The sequence below is a fragment of the Gracilinanus agilis genome, chromosome 2, assembly GCF_016433145.1.
Source record: "Gracilinanus agilis isolate LMUSP501 chromosome 2, AgileGrace, whole genome shotgun sequence".
Lineage (NCBI taxonomy): Eukaryota > Metazoa > Chordata > Mammalia > Didelphimorphia > Didelphidae > Gracilinanus > Gracilinanus agilis.
Genome location: NC_058131.1, coordinates 431408728 through 431428905, shown reverse-complemented (window position 1 = coordinate 431428905; position 20178 = coordinate 431408728). Strand labels below are relative to the sequence as shown.

Genomic DNA, 20178 nt, shown 5'->3' with positions numbered 1-20178 from the left:
CTTTCAAGCTAAAGTAATTTACTCCCAGACCTCAAGGCATCTCAGTGGGCTGGCTTTTGTGAGATGGAGGGTAGAGACCTGTTCCTTATTGATCTGTATAGGAACTCTCTTAGGTAAGGGAAATTGGCCAGCTCTAGCTATTGAACTTCACAGCCAGGTGGCTGTGAAAACTTTGTGCTGGTATCTTTCTGGTGAGACTCACCTCTATGTGAGGGACTAAAAGGACTTAAATATCTAAGAGTTTCTTATCTAAAAAAAGGAACTAAGTATTTAAAAAATGTCTTTATAAGATATTCTTATAAAATCTCCAAATAACAGAATACATAAGATTTTAAGCTGGTAAACTACTTGCCTAATTTAAGTCCAAGAAGATGTAGGTTCAAATCTCTCCTTTGGATAAATACTCTTTGTGCTCCAGACAACTCTCAAAGTAATTTATAAATTGAATGGGAAGGTATGAGCTTGCCCTTACAGTTTCCATACTTGGGAATTCCCTATATCAAACAATGAAAAGGTCCAGTCTCTATACCCGTAGAACACTTAACTTTAGTTTATCACATCCTTTTTGAAGTATCACCACTAACCTTAGGCGTTTTCTGTCTCGAGATCTAGACCTTCTCTTATCCCTACTTCTTGATCTTTCTCGCCTTCTATCTCGGTCTCTGCTTCTTGAGCGTCTATCATCTCCACGTTTAGTTCTTTTATCAGATGGAGAACGACTCCTAGATCGGCTTCCAGATCGACCCCGGGATGCAGATCGTTTCCTGTAGTGCCTACAGTTTTAACAATACAGATTAATACATTTACCAAAATTGAAGCATAAAAAGAGTACAATTATTAGAAAGACTACTTTTTTGGGCATTAATTTTAAAGGAATGAGGACAAGGAATTAACATATTAACAGCTGATTATCATGTAAGCATGTATAATCAATAGAGAGAATATAATTTTGGGAGGGAAGCAATCTAATATAATTTATACAACCTAAATAGTTCTTAATAGTATTAAATTAACAAAAATAGGTAGTAATAGTCCATATTATTTTATAACCAGATTACAAACTTTTTTTTGCTTTTGTTTAGATAAATCAAACTTTAACTTTCTTTAGATATGTTTATAATAAAAATTATTTTTTATGAAAATAAAATAATACAAAGACTACAGCAATATAATGGAAAGAATAAAAATATATAGTTATAATGACTAAGTTTAGTAAAAGAGATAAAAAGGTACTGCCTTTCTTCTTTGCAAAGATGGAGAAAGATATCTGCATATCATTAAATATAGTCAAGCTTGTTTCTGTGGTTCGTTGTGTTTAAATCTTTCTTTTAAAATCTTTGTTACAAGGGATGGCTCTGGGGCAGCTGGGTAGCTCAGTGGATTGAGAGCCAGGCCTAGAGACGGGAGGTCCTAGGTTCAAATCCGGCCTCAGACACTTCCCAGCTGTGTGACCCTGGGCAAGTCACTTGACCCCCATTGCCTACCCTTACCACTCTTCCACCTATAAGTCAATACACAGAAGTTAAGGGTTAAAAAAAAAAAAGGGGATGGCTCACCAAGTAGAGGGAAAAAAAAGACAGTCAGATGTAAAAACAAATATTAAAAAAAAGTACACTGGAATAGAAGTCAGGAGACTTGGTCTATGCTACTATGTAATATTTGACAGGTCTCAATCTCTCTAGGCATAGTTTCTATTCTTTAAAAATGAAGGGGTACTTTTATCCATCTTTCCTAAGTTGTACCAGTTTAAGGTAATATAAAGGCAAAAAATGAAACAATCTTAAGGATTTTTAATTAATTAGGGATTAAAACCATTTTAAGGAGCTTATGTTCTATTGGAGAAGACAAAGTATACCAGGTATACAAATTTTTAATAGTTTCAGTGACAAGAGAATTCCCACCAAGAGATTTCAAATCATCAATACCTAATCCAAACTGTTTTAATTTTATAGAAAGTCTGGCATGGAGGAGTCCCTCTACTTTTTTCCCCTTCATGTTATAAGGGTACAGGAACTTGAACCATCTAATTGTCAACCTTCATTCTAAATCCATGATAAGTCCATATAATTCCTTGATGATTCTCTTTACTCAGTTAACAACCACTTTTTAAAATGCAAGATATCATACTAAGGGATATAAAGAAAAGTAAGACAGCCTCTACTCTCAAGGAGCTTACATTCTAATAGGGGAATGACATATAAATGAATAGGGACATGAGATTTACATAGAATAGATAAAAAATAACATAAAAAGAAGGCTGCAGTTAGGTGGCTCAGTATATTGATAGCCAGGCCTAGAGATAGGAGGTCTTGGGTCCACATCTGGCCTCAGACACTTCATAGCTTGGGAATTTACTTAACCCCAATTGCCTAGCCCTTACTGTTCTCTACCTTGGAATCAAGACATAGTATTGATTCTAAGAAAGAAAGGGTTTTCTTTTAAAGAAAATAATTAGTGGGAAAGGCTCTGGAAGCCGTAGCAACAAATAAATAAATAATTGATTGGATGAAAGTATTCTACAAAAGGTATTATCTGAGCTGAGTGTTGAAGGAAGCCAGAGATTCAAAGAGGCAGAAGTGGGGAAAAAGAGAATCCCAGGACTGGAGGGCAGCCTGCAGACTGAAGGAAGGTCAATAGTAAATAGAGAAGCAAATCAACTTTGAAAATAGTATGCTGATTTAATCATATATTTTAAAAGAGCCAAATGTAAGACTCACACTTTCATGTATAAAGCCTCTTACTCTGTTAATGGAAATGCTCATCTTTTTCAGTGTCTGCCAAGTTCAGAATTTTCAAAAAGAGACATCACTGACAACTCTAAACAGAACAGTTTCAGTTGAATGATGAGGTAGAAAGGTAGCGTGGAGAGTTTAAAATGTTGTAGCTGGCACTGCCTTCTGTGTAAAATTTATCTTTACAGTGGTGGTGTTCCATTTCTTTTTTTATCATATAGCAGCATCATATAATATCCATATTATAAAAGTCAGTAAAAGCAATACAGACCAATCTACTCCTCCTGTTCAACTCTAGACCTAGCCACCTTTGGATAATCTCTATAGGTTGTCTGAAAAGATGAATGTTGAAATCTAGGCAATAGATATTCTTAATGCACCCTAGTCTTTCCTGTATGGATGGACAAACTAAACTTCTTTAAGGGAGTACAGATCTCATTCAGAATTTTCAATTTTCAATAATGTTCTGGGGGTTGGTGTAATTAACATATTAACATATTATCTGCAAACTGTAGCATGTCTTTCCAACATGGATTCTGCACTGGATCTTTTTTTGTCACAGTAGCGAATTCCATGAGTGATCAAATGTTTCCCTGCCTATTCCTCTCTTGTTATCATAAAGTCACTGAAAATATCTATGTTGCTGTATCTTCCAAGGAATATTGGATGAGCTTAATATATGGATAGGAGACATCTTGTTAAAAAACAATCTTTTAGGAGGCAGCTGGGTAGCTCAGTGGATTGAGAGCCAGGCCTAGAGACAGGAGGTCCTAGGTTCAAATCTGACCTCAGATACTTCCCAAATGTGTGACCCTGGGCAAGTCACTTAACCCTCATTGCCTAGCCCAGGGGTGGGCAACCTTTTTGGCCATGAGAGCCATAAACGCCACATTTTTGAAAATGTAATTTCGTGAGAGCCGTACAGTGCTCACAGTGTGCGCTCCTGTAACAGTGCCTGAAAAAAATTGACTTTATGGCTCCTGCAGAAAGAGCCATATCTGGCCCTCAAAAGAGCCAGATATGGCTCAAGAGCCATACGTTGCCGACCCCTGGCCTAGCCCTTACCACTCTTCTGCCTTGGAGCTAATATACAGTATTTACTCTAAGAAGGAAGGTAAGGGTTTTAAAAAAAAAAGCAAAAAAACAATCTATAAGGTGATGTTTTCTACAAAATATGTATTTTGTAATCGACAAACAGTAAGTACAATGGGATCTCATATCCTTTACATCTTTTAGTCAAATGAGAATGGGAAAGAATGGCTTATATTTATATCACATGAAAATTCACTAATATCCACATTAAGGATGTCCTCAAATTTGTATAGATAATTCAATATAAAGATTTTGTATAGATTGGAGAGTAGTAATGTGGGTCAATAGTTATAAAGTTCTCAGTCACTTTTTTGGGCTTTTAATAAGATCTGAGACATTTTCTATGCCTCCATCTCTTCATTTGGACAATTACTTTACATTGATTAAATTCTGAAATGAAATTATAGTCAGTTATTTCTGTTGTTGATATTTCTCAATTAAGTAAAAAAAGTACATACAGAATAAATGAGACAGCTAAATACAAAGTACTAAGAGAGAGACTGAACTTTAGCAGTTGCAGAAATCAAGAAAGGCTTTGTGTGGGAAGGTTATTCTTTGAACTGAGTCTTGAAGGAAATGAAGGCTTCTAAGAAGTGGAGGTGAAAAAGAGCAAATTCCAGGAATGAAGGACAGTCAATATAAAGGCAAAGAGGCAGGTGATGAAGTGCTGTGTATGAGAAACTGTAAAAGAGAATTCTTTGTTGTCTTTGAGTTTACACTTGTGAAAGGGAATCCCTTATTCTCTTTGCCTAGTTGAAGCTAATACTTTGGTTAACAATAACTTAAGTACCCCTACTTAGTACCTCTCTAGATTGTGAAGATAGGATTAACTCTTCTTTGTCTAAGTTTTGATTGAATCAACAAAAGCTTGAACTAAGTGGAGGAGTTTGCAAACCATAAATCAGCCAGGAATATGTGAACCTTTTTGATGAGCATTCACCCCTCCAGAAAGTGAGAACTGGTTCCCACAAAAACTGCCTCCTGGAGAATGCTAGACAATTTGGAAGCTGTGATTGGCGCCTGTGAAAGGGGAAGAGACAAGAACCCATTATAAAAGGCCCTGAATTTCTGAGGCTAGAGAAGGAGTTGGACTTCAGGAGGGAAGTCAGCTTCAAGAAGGTCAGCTCAAGGAAGAAAGTCGGCCTCAGGAATAACCTTCAGTCCAAGTTGTCTTGACCAGCCTCTTTGAGGGAACTTGGGTGAGTGGATAGCTGGCTTTCCCTTCCTGTCTTCTGGATAGAGTTTAATTCCTGTTGAAGGTCAACAAGTCCTGGCTGAGCTGAGCACCAGAGCAATATTTAGTTAGATAGACTAATGTCTTCTCTACCCTTTTGTATTTCTCTGCTTTCACTCTTTCCATCTTTTTAAAATAAAAACTATTAAAGTCATTTCAACTTTGAGTAATAATACTTCGAATTGGCAACCACCACTATTATTTATAATCTTCATATATTTTAGCCAACCATTAATTTTCACCTTTACAGAGCAAAGGTGGTTGGACCAAAGAAGGTGGAAAATAATGCGTAATAAATTTAGCTACACAGGTCTGGGGTATCAGGTTGTGAAGGGTTCCTTAAGGCCTTAGTGTTATATTTTATTCTAGAGGCAATAAGGAGTTCATCAAATAGGAAAGAGATATGATCAAATTTGCACTCAAGGAAAATCATTTTGGCAGTTCTGTGGAGGACAGATTGGAATAGGAAGAGATGTGAAATAAGGAAATCAATTAGGGGGCCACTGCTATAGTCCAAGCAAAAGGTGATAAGAATCTGAGTTAAGAAAGTGGCTGTATGAATAGAAAGAAAAGGGAAGATGTGGGAGATGTTGGGGAAGTAGAAAACACAAAATTTGGTAACTGAAATGATTACATGGAGTGAGGGAGAAGTTTATGAATCTGTGAGGCTAGAAGAAAGTACATTTTATTATACACAGCTTAACAATTTGCAAATAACTCACAGTCTTAAAAATATGATCAGGAGGGGCAGCTAGGTGACACAGTGGATTGGTAACAGGGCCTGGAGTTAGGATGTCCAAAGTTCAAATTTGGCTTCAGACACTTCCTAGGTCTGCGTCTCTGGGCAAGTCACATAACATCAATTACCTAACCCTTACTACTCTTCTGCCTTAGAACTGATACTTAGTACTAGCTACACAGGTCAGGTTAGGGTTTATATTACATATAAATTATATATAAAATAATGAAACCCACATAAATTCCATTACATGGCTAATACATAAAACCAACCAACTACAGTTAATTATCCTGCTTGACACCAAACTAAGAACCAGGTCCAATGCCTTCCACTGAAAATTCATATACATAAAAACTGACACATTTTAAAAGAGATATAATGATATAATTACTGTCTCTGAAATCCCCAATAACATGGAGATGATAATACTTCTAAAATAAAGTCATAATAAATCCACATAAATCATCAGCATTCCTATGTTTCCAACAAAACCCAGTAGCAAGAGTTAGAAAGAGAAACTCCATTTAAAATTAACTCCAGACAAGATAAAATACCTCGGAATCTACTTGCCAAGACATTCAGAAATTAAAGAACATAACTACAAAACACTCTTCACCCAAATAAAACTAAATCTAAACAATTGGAAAACATCAATTGCTCATGGGTAGGAGGAGTTAATATAATAAAAATGACAATCCCACCTAAATTAATTTACTTATTCAGTGCTATACCTATCAAACTAACCAAACCACTGGAAGAACAAAAGATCAAGAATATCAAGGGAAATAATGAAAAAAAAAAAAAAAGGATGGAGGCCTAGCAGTACCAGATCTCAAAGTATACTATAAAGCAGTGACCATCAAAACTATATGGTACTGGCTTAGAGATAGAAGGGTGGATCAATGGAATAGACTTGGGGTAAATGACAGTAGCAAGATAGTGTTTGATAAACCCAAAGATCCCAGCTTTTGGGACAAGAACCCACTATTTGACAAAAACTGCTGGGAGAATTAGAAAACAGTATGGGAGAAACTAGGTTTAGATCAACATCTTACACACTATACCAAGATTAACTCAGAGTGGATAAATGACAAATATAAAAAGGAAAATCATAAACAAATTAGGTGAACATAGAATAATATATCTGTCAGATCTATGGGAAAGAGGAAGGGATTTAAGACCAAATAGAAGATAGAGAATACTACAAAATGTAAAATGAGTAATTTTGATTATATTAAAGTTTCTGTACAAACAAAACCAATGCAACCAAAATTAGAAGGGAAGCAACAAATTGGAAAAAAATTTTATAACAAAAACCTCTGACAAAGGTCTCATTTCTCAAATTTATAAGGAGCTAAGTCAATTCTACTAAAAAAAAAACCAAAACAAAACCATTCTCAAATGACAAGTGGTCAAGGGACATGAATAGGTAGTTTTCAGATAAAGAAATCAAAACTATCAATAAACACAAGAAAAAGTATTCTAAATCTCTCATAGTTAGAGAAATGCAAATAAAAACAATGAAGAGGTACCACCTCACATCCAGCAGATTGGCCAATATGACAGTAAAGGAAAATAATAAATGTTGGAGGGAATGTGGCAAAATTGTGACACTAATGCATTGCTGGTGGAGTTATGGAGTTATCCAGCCATTCTGAAAGGCAATTTGGAATTATCCCCAAAGGGTTTTAAAAGAATACATACCTTTGATCCAGCAATACCACTGTTGGGTTTGTATCCCAAAGAGATAATAAGGAAAAATACTTGTACAAAAATATTCATAGCCATGCTCTTTATGGTGGCAAAAAATTGGAAAATCCCTCGATTGAGAAATGGCTGAACAAATTATGGTATATGATGGTGATGGAAACTTATTGTACTATAAGGATTGATGATATAAATGCGTTCCATATGAACTGGGAGAACCTCAATGAACTTATTCAGAGTGAAATGAACAGAACCAGAAGAACATTGTACACAGAAAGTAAAACACTATGGAAAAATCCAATGTAATGGATTATTTTGCTAATAGTAGCAATGCAACAAGCCAGGACACTCCTGAAGGACTTATGTAAAAGAATGCTAAAGAACTATGGGAGTAGAAATGCAAAAGCAAAACATATGACATCACTTATCACATGTATATATGGGTATGTGATTTGGGCTTTAAAAATTTGCTCAATTGCAAAAACGAATAATATGGAAATAGGTATCAAGTGATAACATTTGTACAACCCAATGGAATTGCTTGTCAGCTGTGGGAGTAGGGAGGGAAAGAAAATGAATCATGCAAACAAGGAAAAATACCCCTAAAACAAACAAATAAATAAATAATGAAACAAAGCCATATTAAGATTATAATGAGATAATGTAAGTAAAGCACATGAATTCTATTACAATAATTATCATTATAAGGGAGAGAAGAAAGCCTCAGAAGTATTTGGGAATTTTGTTGCCAATATATACAAGAAGGAATCTCTTCCTGTTTTTTTGGCAGAGATGGCAGCCTATGGGCATGAAACACCACCAAGATTTTTCCATATGTTGGTTAGGTTTTTGTTTTTGGTAAATCCTTACTTTCTATCTTAGTAACTAAGATAGAAGAGAAAGGGCTAGGCAAATAGGGCTAAGTGACTTACTCAGGGCCATAGGGCTAGGAAGTATCCGAGGCCAGATTTGAACCAAGGTCCTCCTGACTCCAGGCTGGCATTCTATTCACTGATTAGTTTTAATGAACCCCTTCCCTATCCTTCTTATTTGATATAAGGGATGACTCTCTGTGTTTGTTTTAAATTCAGGGAAGTGTCTAACAGACTCCCTATGGACATGTGAGAGACTTTGAGACTACATTACCCATGATTCCAATGGCTCTTGGGGCGTGGGGACGTCAAAGGTCCCCAGGCAGGGGGCAGTTTAAATTCAGAGGAAGGCCAAAAGAATGTCTCTTGATCTTCCTGAAGGGCTGACTGACATGTGGAGAGGATGGGCTCCAGGGGTAAATATAAAAGATAGGTGAGGTCATATATATTTTACCAACATGGCCATGGCTTTAATTAAAATACTAATTTCTATTATTATATCAGTCTTTATCATTTTTAATCGTAACATCTGGAAGGATGAGGAGAGAGAACATTTATTTTTTTTAAAGTGGATTTTCTTACTCCTGCTCTTTCCTTCACTGATTAGTCTTACGTGGTGGGATAGAACATTCATTTATAGTAATTTCACTGAGCACTTACTATGTACATAGCATTAATACTAATCAATCAACAAGCATTTATTAAATACTATTATAATACCAGCACTATGCTAGGAACTGGAGATACAAAGAGAAAAATGAAATGGCTTTCCTTCAAGGACCTTAGATGAATATAGGAGAAAGTGAAGTTAGAACATGGACACAAATAAGCACAAAATATAACTAAGTATTTTCAAGACTGAGGGAATGCTAATAACTGAAGGGAATAAGGAACTGTCTAAGGTAGGAGGTACCACCTGAGCTGTGCTTTAAAGGAAGCTAGGGATTCTACAAGGCAAGGTGAGAAACCAAGAGGCCCACTTGTATACAAAGACAAGAAGTGAAATGTAACATACAAGGAAAAGTTAGCAGATTATTTTGACTATAATGAACAGATAGAACTGTAGGGAAAAATGCTATAAAATAAGTCTAGGAAGGTAGAAAGAAGCCTTGTGCAAAGTTTTAAATGTAAAGGCAAGGACTATATTTTATCCTCAAAGCAATGGGGAACCACTGAAAATTTCTGGGTATGGGGATATGGTCTGATCTATGTTTTAGTAATATCAGTTTGTCAGCTGTGGGGAGTAGGGAGAGGAAGAAGTTGAAAATATGAAGTTCAATTAAGAGGTAACTACAATAGGCTATATGAGAGGTCATAAAACCCAACCTAGCATAGAGAATGTGAGTGGAGAGTAAAAGAAGCCCAAGGGATGCTGAAAAGGTAGGAATTACAAGTTTTGGCAAATGATAGGATTTTGGGATTGAAGGAAGAGTCAAAGGTGACATCAAGATGACAAATCTGGGTCAATGGCAGTATAGCAATGTCATTTATAGAAATGGGGAAGTTTGGGGGAGGCAGGGAAGTATAACTAGTTCGATTTGGCCATATTCAGTTTAAGAAGACATCCAGGTTACATTGGCATGCAGAGAACATGGTCTCAGGGTGTTATAACATCTGAAAGATTATCAATGGCCATTTCCTTTCCCAATGGTAACACTCCAGGAAGTCTCAGTGCATCCAGTCCATTATAGGCAGAAGTACTAGGATTCCTCTTTTGCTTTAGATCTAGTTTTGACTAAATTAAAATCCTGTTGATGTCATCAATTAATTTCGGATGCTTAAAAACATGTATTTCTCCAATTTTCCTGACTAGTTTTTATTTTTATTCTAATTGTTCTATTTTATATCACATCTAATGTTGTAAGCCACTCAAAATCCATATTAATTAAATGGGCCTAGGGAGGATATTCATCTAAAATGCATTTGTCAACTTTTTCTTTAAGATTAATTAGTGAACACATTTAACTTGCCTACATAGACTACTGTATTATAAAGATGATTGTACTGTATTATAACTAAAATTAAAGCCAGATAATAAGAATCACTACTTGTCATAAAAACATGATATCCAAAGGAACTTAAATAGTTCTCCACTGTCCCCTAGATATACAAGTCCTTTAAATTTCTGCTAGAAAACAAGCATAATTATCTTTACTTTTAGAACCATCAATAATTTAAAGTTTTTGACAGAATCTCATCATCCTGATCCAAGAAATTTTATTATCTCCCAAATACTTGAAAGATTGGGAGCAGAAAGCAAAGGAAAAAATAAAGGAAAAATCAATCCTGAGTAAAGCCTATCCCACCAAACGTCACCACTGGACATCTCTTTAGATGGCACACACTCATTCTTCGTTGTTGTCGCTGAAGTTTATTAAATCTTCTTTACCAGAGAACATTAGAGGAAAAACCATAAAGTTGACAAGGGCACTTCAATCTTAATGCAACAATTTTTTTTAACCCATACTTTCTGTCTTAGAAATAACCCTAAGAAAGAAAAGAGCTAGGCAAACTAGGGCTAAGTGACTTGCCCAGGGTCAGAAGCATCAGAAGCCAGATTTGAAGCCAGGTCCTATCAACTCCAGAACTGGTGCTCAATCCATGGATGCACATTCATTCTTTTAGGCTGCAATAACTGTGTTGATTTTCATTGTTGGAACCATGGTACCTTGCACACCTTTAATAAATATTTCCTGAAATAGTTTGAATCATTCATTTAATAACTATCATACGTCTTCAGGCCCTAAGGTGACCAAAGTACGCATACAAATACCAGCAACATAAAGTCCAGTTCGGGAAATGATTCCCTTATGTGGCTGATATTGATGAAGAAGGCTTTTCTATTCAATTCACTCAAGGGACAGTACTGGTCTGGAAGTTGGAGCTACAAAAACGAAAACGGTCAATCTGGGCCCTTAAATACATTAATCTAGAGGAACCAAAGCTAGGCATAATCTACAATAAAATGAGAAAAGTGGATGGGAGGCTAAAAGCAAGCGTGAGGGGGTGGGGTGCTTTTCTGGAGCAAAGAATTCAAGGCTAAGGAGCTTGAGGTTTTTATAACTTCCAGCAGTTGACAATGAAGAGCCACAGGGCCTTCCGCCAGCGAGAAGGAATCACTCCGGGGCCGCCCAGGTGAGCTGAGCCCGGGAAGGGGCGCGGGCCGCGGGCGGTGTCCCGCTCTGTGATGGCTGTGGGACCCGTCTTACACTCGGGGCAAAGCGGCCCCGCGGCCGCCTCGGACCCCGGGCCTCGCAGTGCCCTCAAAGCCCCTCATGCCGCCGCCTTCACTTTCGCTCGAATACGCCTCCCTGCGGCCACCCTAAGTCCTTCAACTTACCGTGACTCCCGGCCCATGGCGCCGCGTCGAGGGTAGGCAAGAGGATAGGCCACGGCGTCTCTGTTTTCCGGGATATGGAATCGCAAAGACGGAGATACGAGACACGGTGCTAAGCAGAGGTAGCAGCCATTATAACACGGGCCAACGATGACCGGAAGTACCAGCAGCTGGAGCGGGAGCCCACCGGGAGTGGCGAGCGCGGGAGGGCGCCGCCGCAATCTCACTGCTTCCCCCTAGCGAGCGGAGGCCTTCCGGGCACCCTGAGCCAAAATTCTGCTGGGAGAGGGGGAGGGGGTTTGCTGGAGACATTTACTTATCCCCAGTTGTCTAGCCCTTACAGATACTCAGTATCGATTCTAAGACAAAAGGCAAGGTTTGGTTTTTTTAATGGTGATGGACAAATATGCAAAACGAGATACACATTTGTTTTGCTTGACTTATGCTTATTTGTTGTTTTTCTTTTTTTGCCGCTGTGGTTAAATGAGGATAAGAGAAGGGAATCAGAGAGGAAAAATGAATATTTGAAAATCGAAAAATAAGTAAAATTTAATTTTAATAAATAAATAAGCATACTGTGTGACAAGTCACTTCTCAATGACCAAAGCAACTAAGTCCCCCTTTTTTCTCCAGAAAAAAATAGCTTAAAATATGAGTTGCCATTCTGCATCAGTGGAGGGAGTTCCCACAATAAGAATTCCCCATGCTGAGAAATTACAATCTCGAACTTGTTATTTATTATTATTAGCAGTAACAATAAATAATTTACATTTTGTAGTGCCTTAAGGTTTACAAAGTGTTTTCTTCACAACATCCCTGTGAGACAGTGTAAAACTTTTCAGTTCCATTTTAGAGATTCAGGAAATTGAGGCTGAGATGAAGCCATTTGCCCTTGAACATCCACATACAGTTAATATTTTTTTCTCCCAAGCATTGAACAGGATGTAGCAGGATCTTGATAAATGTAAGCTACAATGAATTTTTATATTTATATTTTATATACCATCTTTCTTCACCCTCACCTATTTTTTTTTTTATATTTTCCCATGTTTATCTGATTCATTTTCTTTCCCTCTCCTCTCTGATTTACTCTTCCCATTTTGATTTCTGTCCTTTTGAGACACTTAGCAATGATTGGTCAGAAGAGATTCAGAAGGCTCCTGCTGCTATGCTGCCATCTTAGCTAACTCTGTCCTCCCTTACCCTCCCCTAAGGGAGAGAGAACCAAAAAGTGCAACCCTTCCTGCCCTAATGGAGACTGGGAGTCATTATAAGTGACAATTTCAATGTATTATAGTTATGCCACAGTCAATTGCATGATCTTGGAATATGAGAGAAATGCCTTGACTTTATATCTGGCAAAATTCTAGAACATGATCTCATGCTTCAGTTTTTTCACTGTTCAGCTGGACCTGGTGACTTGAAACCATCAAGTACAGTTACTATTTCAGACCCATATATCAATCTGTTATTTTTGTCAAGGGCATCCTAGTTCTTCTAGTCAATTTGCAACCTTGAAGGCATCCTGAACTCTGTATCTTTATTCTTCATTCCTTATGTCATTGGCTGCCAACTCTTACAGATCCTACAATATCTTCATTTCTGTCTCTTTCTCTCAACTTACACCAGAATCACTCTCATTCAATAGTCTTGAAATTGGATGCCTGCCTCCATTCTTTCTCTTCTCAACTTTAGCCATATCAGTCATATTCCTAAACCACAGATTTAATCATGTCACTTTCCTACTCCAAAAAGCTCCAAATGACTTCTTAGTTCCTTTAAGAGAAATTACAAAGACCTAGGTTTGGCATTTAAATTCCTTCATAATTTCCTTCAGCTTACCTTATTACACATAACTCACATGACTTTCCTTCTCACATTCTACTTTTTGGTCAAACTGGTCTTCTCTTAGCACATTTTACACAACATTCCATCCCTCACTACCACATGTGTGAAGTGAAAGTCTAAGGGGATCTTGAAAATAACTAGATGTACCCTCTTTAGCCACTTTTCAAAGAGATCAAGGAAACCATCTTTAAAATGGAAAATATTTTATTGGAAGAGAGAAAATGTGGAGCAATGTCTCACACCCTAGACCTGAGCCAATATTCCCCAGATTTACAGAGAGAGAGAGAGAGATATGTGACCATGTCTCAAGACATTGACTTCAGACAAAATGACCCCTGATTTACAGAAACATTCTTAACTTCTAGGAAAATAAAGTAGACTTATTTTACACATTCAAGCCATCCTTGAAATTAACATTTTTAAGAAAATGGTCGAGGGTTGGAGACTGAGGTTTTAATCCAGAAATAAAAGGCAGGAATGTTAAATTGAATTGCTTTACAGAGGAGAGTGGAGGAGTTCAGGGCTGGATTACCTGAGAGAGACTGATACTTTACTATGGACACAAAAGGATCATTCCAGCCATGGGGCTTGACCAGGTGGTCAAGGGAAAGGCCTCTGATGAGAGAAATTTCTAAGACAAAAGGGTACTTAAGATTTGGCCATTGTGTACTTCAGGGTTTATTGTTCAGTCTAAGAACAACTTAAAGTACAAAATCAAATGAAACATTTCCTATGATAAAGACCTTGGGTGTTTCTCAGACCAAAGGGGATTAGGAAGCTTTTGTATTAAAGATGAAGGTGAGGCAATCATCAGGGGATAGAAAAGACTAACTTCTACTGAGGTCTAGGAGTATTGATCTTGGAGATATTAATAACTATTTCCCTTTTACTATATTTAAGAATAATGCATTACTAATTTCTACATCACATACACATAATCTACAGTCCAGTGTTACTGGCCTTGCTATTGGTTGCTCATAATGCCCTGTCTCCTGATTCCCTAATTCTCCTTTTCCCTAATTGTCTTCAATGTGATAGGACCAATGTTTCCATGACATTGATGTAGCTTATTTCCTCCCACCTACAACTAGGGCAGGCTTAAAAAAAGAAGATCAAATATGTGCCCTAAACTTAATTGGATAATGTGATTGGCCTCAGTTTTTCTGATACAACTTCCTTTCTGGCCCTCACTTACTCCCCAATTCAGACAACATAGGGTAGGCCTAGAACAAAATTGTTCTTGGCATCCGATTGGCCCTGACTTCTCTGACACAATTTCTTCATCATCTAAGAACATAAAAAGTCCCAGCCATGAAGTCTAGGCCCCAAATACTTGGTGGATTTCTGAAGTCCATTAAATATAACCCTGCCCTACTAACCAAATGTTTCCATCCCATATGGAGATGTGCCCATTTTGTACCAACATTGCATCTATACCAAGTACTAAAATTAGAGCCACACCTGGAATGTTCTCCTTCCTCACCTCTATCTATTAGCTTCCCTGGTTTCCTTCAAGACTCAATTCATGGGGGCAGCTGGGTAGCTCAGTGAATTGAGAGTCAGGCTTAGAGATGGGAGGTCCTAAGTTTAAATCCAGCCTCAGACACTTCCCAGCTGTGTGACCCTGGGCAAGTCACTTGACCCCCACTGCCCACCCTTACCACTCTTCCACCTATGAGCCAATACACAGAAGTTAAGGGTTTTAAAAAAAAAAGACTCAATTCACATTCCACCTTCTTTGAGATTTCTTTCCTATTCTTTCTCATTCTCCCAACTCACCCAACCACAATGGGTCTTTTCTTGGAGATTATCTCCATTTACACTGTCTCTATCTCATATGTTCACAATTGTTTCCACTTTGTCTCTCCCATTGGAATTGTTGTTCATCCTTTGTTTTAGAAAAGGACCTATGACATCACAGAATAATGTCTTGAGTTGCCCATAAATTAGATCTAAGTGAGGCAAAGTTGCACAAAGTAATCAGACACTCTCTTTTCCAGAATCATCAAAGTCCAGTGTCAAAGGGGCAGCTAGGTAGCACATTGAATTGAGTACCAGGCCTAGAGTCAGGAGGACCTGGATTCACATCTGGCTTTAGACACTTCCTAACTGTGTGACTCTGGGCAAATCATTTAACTCCAATTGTCTAGCCTTTACCAATCTTCTACCTTAGTATGGATTCTAAGACAGAAGGAAAGTGTTAAAAAAAAAAGTCCACTGTCAATACAAAAGACAAGATAACTAACAATGGTCCAGGAAACAGTGGATGACCTTGAAATCTCTAATGTCTGACCAAACTCTGAGTGTTTCACAATACCTGCTTCCTCTGCCTTCATGGCCATTGGAACAAACTCCTCTTATCTGCCTGTTGGGGGGGGGGAGTGGGGGAAGGGGTAGTGTCTTCACATGTTTGGGGTAGACACCCCAACAACTCACCAATGGGTTTGAGGCCTGTTTAAACCCTCAGCCTGGTTTAGCCCATCAGCTAATGGGTGCAGCTGCTGAATGTGCTGAAGCTTTTTGGAGTAACAGGTGAGAGTTGGAGAGTTGAGTGAGAGGTGTACAGGAGCCCTGAAAAGGGTTCAGCAAGCCCTTACATCAGAGGTGCTAGTCTTTCCTGAATACCCTGTATAGCCTCCCTCCCACTTTGGAATAGAAACCTTTGAAGGAAAGGACCATTTTCCCCCCTTTCTTTGTATCTTCAGAGTATAACACAATGCCTGGCACATAGCAATCTCTTAATAAGTCTTGTTGACTGATTGCTAGATAATGGAACTACAAAGACAAAACCAAAACCGTTCCTGCTGACAGGGATGATGGAATGGAATGAGATCACAAGCGCAATAGTGCAAATAGAGGGGGTTATCTTGCCAAGGAGGAGGGCCACCTCATGTGAGAGGATTGTGAGAAAGGAGATGGTAACAGAAGGCATCTGACAAATAAGAGATGAGGTAATTTTCAGCTGGACGTGGGGATGGGAAAAACATAGGAGATTTGAGGAGGATTGAAAAGATTTAGAAGAACCACTGTGAAGAGTAGGGAGTGAAGTTAGTTATATACCTCCCTGATGGAGGTATAAAAAGATTGTCATGTGGCAGCAAAGGCCTAGTGAGGTTATATAAGATAAATCTGCCCATATGGTTTCATAATTTTTTTTTCAGATTTTTTTCAGTAGCACACGTAAGAGGAGAGAAGGCAACAGATTATTGGAGTGATCTCTGTCCAGGCAGGGCAAGATTAGTCATATGATAAGAAGAAAGGGACAATGTATTAATTGAATTGGTTTGCCAAGGGGTCAAGATGGGGAAAGGAATAAACTATAACTAGGGGAAGAGGGAATAAACTATAACTGGGAAAGAACTAAGAAATCAGAGGTCAGAGTATAGATGAAGAACAGAGTTAAGAGCAGGAAAGCAGAGTGAGAGATGGAATGACAATAAATTGTAATCAGATAAGGAAATTTCAGAGTTTATAACTTGGAAGTGGTACATTTGTGAGTGATGGCTAGATTGTGGAGGAAGAGTTGTTATTCATTTGAGCAGACTCTCTATATGACTTTAGTCCAGTGATGACAAACCTATGGCACAGGTACCAAAAACAGCACACAGAGGCTTCTTTGTGGGCATACCTGCAGTCGCCTGCCAGTTTGTTACTAGAAAGCCTGAGAGACTCAGGGCAGAGCTGATCTCCTCTCCCTCTCCATGCATCTGAAGACATTCCTCACTTCTTCTGCCCCTCTGCCCAGCAGCCCAATGGGAGCACTTCCTCTCTCCCCTATCTGGGGTAAAGGGAAGGCAAGGGGGGTGGCAGAGTGGGACACTTGGACTCTGGGAGGGTGGGCACAGCACTAGACTGGGGGGGGCAGCACTCCATCTCTAAAAGGTTCACCATCACTGCTTTAATCAATGAAGTTTTCTTGGCAAAGATATTAGAGTGGTCTGCCATTTCCTTCTCTGTTTGCTCCCATTTTTTGCAAGATAAGAAACTGAGGGGAAAAGGGTTAAATGATTTTCCTAGGATCACTCAGCTAGTAAGGATCTGAATCCAAATTTGAACTCAGATCTTCCTGACTCAAAATCTGGTGCTCTATCCATTGTACCACCCATCTGCTCCCTTCCTTCCCCTCCAGGTCGAGGAGCAGGCCATGGGAAATGAATTAATTGAGGGACTGGGAGGTTAGGATGTTTGAGGGAATATCAATATATATGTCGAAGTCCTCTAGTAAAATGGCAGGAGTTGAGGAGGAAATATTTGGGAGCTAGGCATTGAACTCACTGAGGAAAGAAGGAGTGTGAAGAAGGAAAAGATTTAAGATGAAACTGAATTTGTTAACTGGAAGGAGAGAGCATAGAAGGCACAGTAGAAGGGGTGGCTAGCTTCAGAAAATGACATTACAGGAATCTGAGGGATGGGAATAAGGAATCAGATAACAGAGGAAGATAATTGGGTTTGAATAGTTTAGAATCATTGGAATGAGGACAGTACAGGCAGACAGGAGTTTGTCACTGAGGAATGAGTTCAGGTAGATTTTCAGTGTCAATAAGGGTTTGGTCTCAGTTCTCTTTGGGTCTCAAGCACTTAAGGCTAGAGAACAAGTACTGGGAGTTGAAGGAATAGTGCTGGTCCCTCTTTTCCAAGATGGGAGTGTAGGCTAGTGACTTGGAATACTCTTTTTCCTCTTTTTCTCCCCTGACCTCAAAGCTTGGTGTTAATTTATGTGAGCCAACTGAATAGCTGTCTGCTTGACATAATTGCATAGACTTAACTAGCACCAGAGTGTACTTAGAGCTTAGAAAAAGTGAGGGAAATTTAATTGAATGTTTTTGTGATAAGGCTAACAATGCAGATTCCATGTGGAGTGTGCATAAAAGGCTAGAAAGAGATGTTTATGAGAACACCAGTCTTAAAAGATTAAATGATGGAGCCAATGACAATTTAGAAAAGTACCCTTTTAAGTGGTAGAGCATGGTAGAAGAAATATTTTGTCCAATTAATTCCTATAAGATGTGGACATTGCTTGTCTTCTGCTCAAGCCAAGAGCTCTGGTAAGCCACTTTACAATTATATGGTTCTCAACAACCCTAGGAGGTGGGTCCTATAGTTATTATTACCTTTACAAGCTGCAAATGTGACAAATTGCATTCTGAGATGTTAATTTCCCTAATAAAAAGAAACATCTCACATTGTAAATGAAAGCATCTCATAGTTCTTACAACAAAAAATTCAACCAAATCAATTCTTGATTTATAAATATCAATGGCAATATTTAAATATCAATTTTCATAGGGTCTACTGTTTTCAGTTAACTCATGTTAAAAAAAAATCATGGTAGCAAACCTAGATCTCCACAATTATTTCTTTACTAGCACTTCTTTAAATCACCCCAAAAGTCAAATCACTTCCTCTTATTTTCCCATCTTAACTGTACCAGTATGTTTCAAGAGAGCAAATAAAAGACACATCTGTCCCTACACTGAGACTTTATGGTTGTGGCCAGGACAGGGAAAGTCACTAACTTTTACAGAGGCCTTTAGATTTAAGATTTAAAAAAATCTTTACAATTTTATCAAACAAATATCTATGAACTAATTGATAACTAAAACATCTTGAAGTCTTAGAAAAATTTTTTGTAATTTTATAGTGGTTTGGAAAGGAAAATATACTTGTCAAAGAGACATTTCTCTAAAAACTCTTCAATTTGAATGATTATTTAAACAATGATTTATTGTTCATTTCAGTGGGATCAGATGTTTTCTCAAGTGTAGTTTTTCAGAACTCTAAAACTGTTTATTTTCAAATTCTTTATTCACACTTAGTGCAAATAGATCTCAACTTTCATTTAACTTTTTACCCATTCTTCTCTAGTCCCTTATGTACTTTTTCTTCTTTTCTTTGTCCCTTCTGTAGCCGTATACTTTCTTCTTTTCTTATCCAGTTCTACTTTTTTCTACTAGTTCAATTCTTCTAGTCTTTAATATTGTCTATGTAGGGTTCTAGGTATATATAGATCATGAAAGTATTAGAGATGCATTCAATAGCTGACTCTTATGTGCAATGTGCTCATGTACCAGACTTATGGATATATCTCTAATATTTCACATGTATATTTGGAATTGGGAAGATGCCATTTAAAAGTATGTTATATATTTGCTATGGACACGTGGGGACTTTGAAACTACATTTCCCATGATTCCTTATGGCAAACAGGAAGTATGATGATGTAAGAGAGGGGATAAGTCTCCTGGGTCAGGAGGAAGTGGCCCTCTTAGCTACCTGAGCACAGAATACGAAAGGTAAAAATGGCTGAGGCAATGTGAATACTTACAGGTGCGTGGTCTAATGATTTTATCCCTATCAGCATGGCTTTAATTAAACTACTAATTTCTATTATTATATCAGTCTTTATCATTCTTAATTGTAACACACATACTTGATTTCTGGATCCTTGAATTGTATTGGGACTCAAATCTTGTGGTAGTCTATCCCCTCCCCAAGGCTGCAGTCCAGAAAGACAGGATAGCTTATCTCTATAGTCTCTTCATAATGTCATAGGCACTCATTTAGCATTTGTATCAGATAGGGCCAGTGTGCAGAGGGTCAAAGAAACTTCTAGGCTG

The 20178-nt window shown here is 38.0% G+C and overlaps 1 protein-coding gene across 1 annotated transcript in view; it reads right to left on the bottom strand.

The window, feature by feature from the left end:
• The window catches only part of DDX46 (DEAD-box helicase 46), a 51450-nt gene extending 39537 nt beyond the window's left edge, over positions 1–11913 (bottom strand). Inside the window, exons 1-2 of the mRNA XM_044664692.1 lie at positions 11717–11913; positions 585–773 (exon numbers count right to left, since the gene is read on the bottom strand). Coding sequence (XP_044520627.1) covers positions 585–773; positions 11717–11733 — 206 coding nt within the window. The 5' untranslated portion in view covers positions 11734–11913. The remainder of the gene's footprint in view (positions 1–584; positions 774–11716) is intronic.
• Between the last annotated feature and the right edge of the window lie 8265 nt (positions 11914–20178).